Source organism: Diospyros lotus, chromosome 7, assembly GCF_014633365.1.
Source record: "Diospyros lotus cultivar Yz01 chromosome 7, ASM1463336v1, whole genome shotgun sequence".
NCBI lineage: Eukaryota > Viridiplantae > Streptophyta > Magnoliopsida > Ericales > Ebenaceae > Diospyros > Diospyros lotus.
In genome coordinates, this window is record NC_068344.1 from 17,488,529 (window position 1) to 17,497,674 (window position 9,146).

Below are 9,146 nucleotides of genomic sequence, written 5' to 3' on the forward strand. Positions count from 1 at the left end.
AAAAGAGAATTTTCTGAGTGTACATGATCTTGAAGGAGAAGCAAAGAAATAGCAGAGGCCATTCTGTTCCTCAGCATTGCCAATCATCATCCCCATAGACAAATCTTGAAATTCACAATGAGTAGGAAAGAAGGTTACCATACAATTGTGATCTTTAGTTAACTTACTCATAGATATGAGATTATACTGCAAGCTTCGAACATGAAGGACATATTTTAATTGTAACCCGGATAAGTTTAGATTTCCAATTTTAGTAACAATCAAAGAGCTCCCGTCAGCCACAACAATTTTTCCCTCTCTATCACACTGTCTATATGAAGAAAAGAAGGTGGATGACCCAGTCACGTGGTCGGATGCTCTTGAATCAACAATCCATTCACTACTATTTTTTTGTTTTGATAAAAAAGGATGACTAAGTGTTACCTTTTTGCACGACATTTGCAGCAAAGGTGGAATGGAGGGCATAATGGATTTTGAAGCATTGGGCAGAATTTTGGAGATCAGAGTACATTTCTTGCACCGTTGTCAAATCTCATGGGATGTGTTGTAGAATAGGTACACCCTCCCGATTTTTAATTCCATGGATTTAATCAGCCACGCCATGACACTAGAATTTCCAGGATTTGCCGCAGGTGGAGAAGTAGTTTCACCTGTTAAATAACCCATCTCCCCCTTCCCCTTGATTACTAAAATAACTGACTGAAACCACTCACGAAAGTTCAACCCGTTGAGTTTGTGTTGGGTGATTTGAATGGAGGGATTAAAGTCAGTGATCTGGAAACTCAAAGCAGATGGAATAAACCTTGTTGGGATGGTGGGATTAGGGTTGGGGATGTGATTGGAGGAGGTATCCGCAAGCTCCAGATTGGTCGGCAATGGAGGGATGTCTGCCATGAGACCAAATTAGATTTTCAATCGGTGGTGGATGGCGACGGTGAATGGCTGGATTGGTGGGTTTGGTTGTAGCTGCGTTTCTTGTAGTGACGGCGTTTGGCAACGGCGTCTAGGGTCGGTGATGACGGTTGGCTGGCCTAGTCAGTGGTGGTTGCAGCAACAACAACTACAGTTGATTACAGTGGCCCTATTCGATTCACAAACACAAATTGATGTTTCGCTTGCTTACTCAGTGCAACCATTTCCGTGCAACACGAATCAATTCACAACTCTGATTGCTTGGTGCCGCCGTCGATTCAGCTTGAAGGGGTATACAAGTTCGTTTGTTTCTTCTTTTGCAATTTCCTAGTTTGATTCGGTGATACCTGTCCACCACAGTTTCATCTGTTTCTTCTTCGTCTGCCTTCATTGATTTGATTATTGTTGGTTTTCTTAATTTGAAAGTGAATTATTGTTGGTTTCCTTAAAGAATTGAATGCTTATTGGAGCTTTTATTATAGTTATTACTTGTAATGTAGAAGTTTACCGATGTGTATTATTTTTATTTATATTAGATTATGACTCATATGAACTAATATTCAAAATTTTTATTATGGATGGATGAATGATGATAAATGGACTTAATATTTAGAAATTTCATATTATTTAGTATTTTCGAAATTAATAGATGAAGTTATTTTAAAATAGGTAACATGTATTTCATTTATAATAATGAATAAGGTTGAAAAAATCATGTTATTAGGCAATATTAATTCATTTTTTTATAAAATTACGTCATTATAAACTTATATTTACATAGATTAAAAGATATTTTTAATTATCTTCAAAATCTTACAATTTTACGATCTAAGTTTACGATTCGATTTTATGGTCCCTCATTTGATCCCGCTTATGTTATATCATATTTTTTTATATATAAGAAAATGTGTTTGTTGAAAAACCTATCTTAGAATGAAAATCTTTATGTGAATCTCATATTTCAAAATAAAGTTTTCGTATTTCGAAACATACTTGAATAATGTTTGGTGCGAATGATCAAATGTTTGAAAAATCCAAATCTCATGCATCATGTTTCGAAACTAAGTTTCCATGTTTCGAAATATCATTATGCCATGTTTCTTTACATGTTTCAAAATGTCTTTTGTTTAGGTTTCTATGTTTGCTAAGTTTATATGCTATATTTCGAAACCTATTTGAAATCTAAGCATATGTTTCGAAACCTATATAGTATGTTTTGAAACCTCTGTCATTTCTATCAGCAGAACATTTAAAAAAATGTGTTGCATATCTTTTGATATATGTTTTTGAAGTATGTTTCGAAACCTTCATAACATGTTTCGAAACATTTGACTCTGTACCTTGATGTTTCAATTTCAAATATTTTGAAAGTGAAGAATAAAACATAATCATTTTGTTTTTAAAAGCATTATCTCTTACTCATTCTGTCTCTTAGTGCATTACCAATTGTAAAGGTTGGATGTTTCGAAACATGAGATGTATGTTTCAAAACCTCAGTGTAAAAGTGAGATGTTTCGAAACCTACTTTATCATCTTATCTCGAACGGTTATAATTAGCCAAAACTCTATCTCTTTTATATATATATATCAGTTCTTTGAAGACAAGAAGTACCACTTACAAGCATTCATACGAGAACACACATACAAGAGACATTAATACATACACAAACACAAGTGAACCAAAATCTTTGTGACAAGCTCTCAAAGAAGATCCATTCAACAATCCTTGATGTGCATTGTGGTGTGAAAAGGAGAAGCAAACTGAAACCGACGTCTCATCCATTCTAAGCTCTCCTCACCTCATACCAAGAGGTTTGTACAATCATTTGGTAAGGTTTTCATTACATTAAAACTATTGGGTTGTAAAAGATAAGTTTTATTTATCTTGTTATTGATTGTAAGGTTTGAGTTTAGCCATAAAACTCATTGTAGTGTTAAGGTTTGAGTTGAGCCATAAAAACTCATCGTGTACAAGGTTTTAGGGTAAACCATGGTAAAACCCTTGTTCTGGTTGATCATTAGTGAAAATGATTGTATTTGAAAATCCTTCAAGTGGGTAAGCTTGAAGGTAGTGGAGTAGGCGGGTGCCGAACCACTATAAATCTTGTGTGCATTGGCTTTACTATTTTACTTACCTATTATCATTGTTCATATTTTCAAAAGAAACGTTTTCAAAAACTAAAAGTCTCAAAATAAGAAAAACAGAGAGGAAAGTTTCGAAACATACTCTCTTAGGTTTCGAAACATACTTAACAGAAAGGTTAGTTTTGAAACATACTCTCTTAGGTTTCGAAATATACTTAATAGAAAGGTTGGTTTCGAAACAAACTCTTTGATATTTCAAAACATAGTGTCCTGTAAACAATAAATCTTTAATCTATCGAAAAGTTTACCCTAATCCCAATTCACCCCCCCTCTTGGGATATATTTGCCATCATTTGGAACTAACAACTTAAAATCTCAATTTTAACAACCTTGGTTTGATGTTTTATTAGACATGCACTCAACAAATATGTTCAAAATTCAAATGCAGGAATTTCTGTAAAAACAACCTTCTCTATACTAAAAGGCTCAATGTCAGATTGTAAACACCAGTTTAACCTTAGCAAATGAAAAAGATATTTAAGAAGTATGAAATCTGACAATTGCATAGATACACTCCCTCATTGATATCCACTTTCATGTACACTAGATTTGTATTTGTATGCATGTAGACTGGAAAAATAGGAAATTGAGTTAAGATTGTCAACTGAAGTAGAAAAATATAAGAAAATGTAACACAGTCAAAGCAACAGATAATAGTTTAAAAAAATAAAAATTTGACAGGCATAACAAGATGAGACTGGAACCTTTGTTCAATAATTCTCTAATTCATTGACTCTCTTTTTGGGTACACAAAGGGAGCATAAGTGATTTAAGCAAATCCCTCTTCTAATAGGATGGCCTAGGAAGTTATGGCAGTGAAATTTATAAGAATCATAATGGGAAAACATTATTAATCAAATAAAAAATCCACTAAAACAAAAACCTGCAGTTGACTTATTGATGCCCCTCTAAAAACAATATAAGAGAAGACATACCTGTAAAACTCATTTAACATTTCATCACAACTGCCAGCTTTAACAATATTATCCCATTCAAGTCTGGAAAAGTATGATGAGAAGTTTTGGATGAATTCTGGAATTGTCTCTTTTTCGGGAACAGTGTGAGAAACAATATCCAAGCCCACAATGCATATTGGTTCTGAAGCTATAGCCACGAAGTCACCATGATGGGATGTGTTGTAATTGAAATTTGGGAATTCTGGATCCAGTTTATAACCTTCCTATTAAACAAGTAAAACATACATAACAACTCAGATATGATTATAATGGCAAAGGTCATTGCAAGGTAGTTTAACATAAATTCAACTCATACATCAATTCCAATCAATAAAATTTTAAGCTATCCACTTCCTTTAAATGCCCAATCTGCAAATGATTAGAAGTCTGTTCCTATTCCTAGACTGACAGAGGCAAAAACTTGAGTAGAAATGTCTGTTCATCCTAGACTAATTATTATGCAGTTCAATTTTCTTCTTGTTTTCTTTTTTCTTTTTTTTTTCTAGCTAAACATTCAATGAAGTGCATTTTTCAAATATTGCAAGCTAGTCTCTGGAATCTGCTTGAGATGGAAAAACTACAGTTCACATAAAATTGCCTCTAATTTGATTGTTGCATTTCCTCAGAGTTCTTAGTTTCTTCAAGTTATAAAAATAGCAAGCTTTTGACTTGACTGCGTCTAGGATTTTAGAGAACTGATAAGATAAAAGAAATAAAAAAAAAAAAAAATGGGGAACAAAGAGGAGACCCGGAAATTGAGCAAACCAAGAGCAAGATTAGAGAATAGAGGAAGAGGGAAGATACAGACCAAAGAAAGAGATCATAACAAGAAGAGAATTGAAGAAGCAGGGGAATAACTGAAATTCTAGTAAAGGAGAGAGATATAAGCAACAAGAGAGATATCAAAATAAGCCAAAGAATTAAAAAAAGAGAGTAATGAACAAGCTCCAGGAGATGAGGAGAAATGAGCAATGGAAGAGAGACCCACATAGTCAATCTGAAGTTCCTTCATCTCAAGGGGCCTAAAACCATTTTACTGCAACACACAACAAGTAAAGCTTTACCTAAGACTCCTTCACAGCACAAGGATATAATTCATATCACTAAAATGAAAAGGATTCCTAATAAAACGACATCACATTTTTATTTAGGAAAAAAAGAAAAACTCAAGATACTAATGGTTAAATATCTGTCATTGGCAAACCATTTCTATGCTGCAGCAATCCCCTTCAGCCAGAGTAAACAGCAACTAGTTCAGATTCATTTTTTAGTGAAAGTCAAACTTAAGAAAAAAAAGAAAAAGAAAGAAGAAAAAAATGACACTTAGATTAATGTGGTGAACATTCATGCATGTCATGAACCTAAAGGGCATTCCCCAGTGCATGAGGCTCCCCACATTGTGAGGTTAAGGAGAGAATTGTTTTACCCATGTGTGTTGCAAAGAGGGTGCTTCCATAACTCAAAACAGACCCTTCTAGTCACAAATCAGCAACTTTACCATTGCTACTGAGGCTCTCCCATCGTTTAATAACAGGAGGGTGTTGACAAAGGAGAAGCAGGAAAATATATTAGGTTTTGTCCATGTATCAAAAGCTTTTTCCATATGTCAATGTTGTTGACAGGATTAGTTGCTAAGGCTGGGATGATTGAGATAAGTTATGTGCATCATTTGTCCTAGCCAATTCTAGTGAAAACAACCTTGCCATCTTAGAACAGAAACTTGCTCTACAATAATCACTAGAACAATATAACTAACGAAATTGAGAACTTAGTTAAATTAAAAATAACATGTTTAAAATTAAAAAAAAAAAAAATCTCATTGTTAATTGAATTGATTTCTAGAGCAAACCAAAAATTTCACTAAGAAATTCCCTTGTTTAATCAACAATATTACAACAATACTAAACCATACAAGAAATAGACACTTCAAAACATCGTAAACCATATGTGTACGCACATCCACTGACTTGCAAACGAGATAGAAAGTAAGTTTGGGGAGTGGATGAGAAACCACGTGTATACTTTTACGTAGAATTGAATAACACCATAATGCCTACATGAGCTTGAGGGTATGCCACCAACAAACAAGTAAGCTTCAAGAAATCCTTAGTTATCACAAATACCTTTGTGCAACTTGAAACCATTTCTGGGAGGATAATAAAAGATGCTAGGAAGGTGCAAAGTATATTGTCTACAAAAACAGTAAGTAGAAGCAAACAAACTTTTACCATCCTACCCAGCAATAACAAGCCTGAACTACCTTAGTTGAAAATTTTATGAAACCTATTTGTCTGTTCCTCTTATTACTTTCCAATTTTAGGTCTATTTCATTTCATTAATAGTCTCAACTAACTATAAACATCATTAAATGGATCTATACCATTGAAATAAGTGAATTTCTATTCTTTTATCAAATCCATTGAAATAGCTACAAATACTAAGGGCAGGTTAAGGTGGGAATCATACCAGATAGGGCTTGCCCTCAACAGTTCGCTTAATAATAATTTCATCAAACGGGATGCCAAACACCTCATGCACAAGTGCGTACTGAAGCAGCCTGCTCACGAGTGCCCGTTTTCGATCCACCAATTTCAGATACCTAACACCAAAAGGTGAATTGAATATAATCACTAGCCATCAAAAGGGAACCGCAGGAGAAAAATAAAATATCTGAACAAAAAGGTGAATTATCATATCATTTCACCCCTGTGCAAGAGAAACTAACTTCGACCCAGAAAAAGATTATTGGATTATGTCATGGGTTCGTTTCATAATGAACCATCATTAAAAGGGTATGCATAATGGGGGCAGTGACCTGGTGATGGAAGGGTGCTCGTGCAGAGGTAGAAAAGACATGGCATAGGAGAACTCGCAGGATGAGGGATTCCACTGAGAAATGTCAACTAGCCATCTCTGGACGCCCTTCTGGAATTCCATTGCTCTGTGGATTCTCTTTGCTTCCGATTGGGAATCACTATCTACGATGAGGCGCGGCCGGCTGCTTCTGCTTGCTTGCTTCCACTGTATTACCCGTCGGAAGCAAATTGTAGTATTTTTCATTAAAATAAATTTAAATGGTCATTTTACTAAAGATATCAAATATAAAAAATATCATTATCTTGAAATTGCCGCCTCGCCTCGAAAACACCGTACACACGTTTAAATAAAATTCGGGCAAATTTCATCATAGATGAAATCCGCCTGAAGTGAATTGGACGGACTTCAACTCCGTCTAGCGAATTTTATCTCAGCATAGGCGAATTTCATCTGCTATAAAGTCCACCCGATAATTTTTCGATAAATTCATACGTCAACTTTTTTCGAGTATGTAGCACGACTCTAGTTTTATTATGTTCTATGGATAATGCTATTCAGGTTGATTAGGTGGATTGTCCCAAATAACACTATCCATACTATATAATTAGTGTCATCGGACTACAAGACATCGTTAATTTTGAGCAATCATGCTGTTAATTTTGACCATTGGATCACACACACAGAATGCAATAATAAGGACACAACAATTTGAAGAAACCTTTTGAACATTTACTAATCAAATGGGATTACAAAGGATTTCACTTGGCGATAATACTCTCTACTAATGTTCTATAGCATGAAGGTGCAAGACAAAGGTGTTTTTTTAACAATTAACTAATATTCCTTTTGGTAATTTAATTGTCAAAAATATTTTTTTTTAAGTTACTAGTCAAATATATATAACAATATTAAAAACGCTTTTGGATAATTTAGTCAATCATTAAATTGTAAGTGCTTTTTGTTAAAGCATTTTTTTTTTTACAAAAGCAATTTTCATAACAACATAAATTTTATAGCGATGTCAAACAAACAAACCATTAGTTTCATTGTAAAAGGATAAATTATAATTGTTATTGTCTAGATACAATAATAAAATTTATATGTTAAAGAATCATCTTCAAGTCGATAAATTTTTACAAAAAATATCACAATCGAAGAGTGCAAGGTATTTCTTGTGCGAACACTTCGATACTTAAGTTAAATTCTTGAGAATACTTAAAAAAGTTGCATAACTCTTGAATTAATATTAGTGGCATACTTTTTCCAAATGTGAGCTTTTCTATTTGTAGAGGAGTTTGAGGTTTGAGGATAAATATCCTTGGTATTTAGAATTTTAGTAGGATCATGACTTATTACGAATAAGTTTATCTGTTATAAGTTTTCCAAAAGGATTTTTGGCATCATGTTTCGTGCATTAGTTGGAATTTTCTGGCAAGAGAAGGAGGCCTCTTGGAGATCTTCTAGTCTCTCGGAGCCTTTTATGTCACATTTTTTTAGAGATTATCGTAGATTATTGTCCAAAGAACCTAGTCTGCCAGAAGTGTCGAAAATCTTTAAGAACTGTTATAGTTTTCGAGACAGTCTTCTAGAGGTCTTCAAGAGACTGTTAATAGTCTCTAAGAGATTGTCAACAGTCTTAGTGATCTCCTGGGCTTAATGGTGTATTCATCTTTCCTTTTCTTAAGATTTGTCTTCTTTGTGCTTCTTTAGACCTTTACTCCTGTGGCTGTTGACCTATGACACATCAATTACTGCTCACTCTTTCATTCAAATTTTTCAGAGAGAAAAGTAGATTATGTTATGGCTTACCTTTTTTGAGAAGACTCTATTAGGGTGTCTTTTGTGCTTTTTGTCAATGTTTCCTATCTAGTATATCTTTTCACACAAGACTTTCATTTCTTTTTCATCCATGTGTGCCTTGGGCAAATCCTTGATTCACAAGTGACCCTTATGCATCTTAGCTGGTATTTATTATTCTAGATATTTATTGTGCTTTTATCACTTCTATTTTTTGGTTATCTCCAATCATTTTCACTCCTTTTGCATTTCAATTTTAATCTATTCTCACGTTGTTGTGCCTTTGATGCTAAGTTGTCTCTTTATCATTCATGCAACTATCTTGTGCTTCTAATGCTAGTTTTTGTGTTTCCATTTTGATTTTTCCTCAAGATAAGGGTATTATGTTTGGCCTCAATCCTTTGTCGATGATGGGTCCTAGACCATCCTTGCTTTTTTGCATTTTTGATTTTATTTTGATCTCATGTATTTTGCACTTCTAACAATTGGTTATTCTAAATCATTCTCATGCATTTATCA

At 34.0% G+C, this 9,146-nt stretch overlaps 1 protein-coding gene across 2 annotated transcripts in view; it reads right to left on the reverse strand.

The window, feature by feature from the left end:
• LOC127806015 (uncharacterized) overlaps window positions 1–7,057 on the reverse strand; it is a 17,226-nt gene extending 10,169 nt beyond the window's left edge. For both annotated transcript variants that reach the window (XR_008024319.1, XM_052342961.1), the window contains exons 1-3: window positions 6,829–7,057; window positions 6,480–6,612; window positions 3,993–4,237 (exon numbers count right to left, since the gene is read on the reverse strand). Coding sequence is in view for 1 of the 2 variants with exons in the window: in XM_052342961.1 (XP_052198921.1) it covers window positions 3,993–4,237; window positions 6,480–6,612; window positions 6,829–6,950 (500 nt within the window). In the remaining variant the exon portion in view is untranslated. The remainder of the gene's footprint in view (window positions 1–3,992; window positions 4,238–6,479; window positions 6,613–6,828) is intronic.
• Between the last annotated feature and the right edge of the window lie 2,089 nt (window positions 7,058–9,146).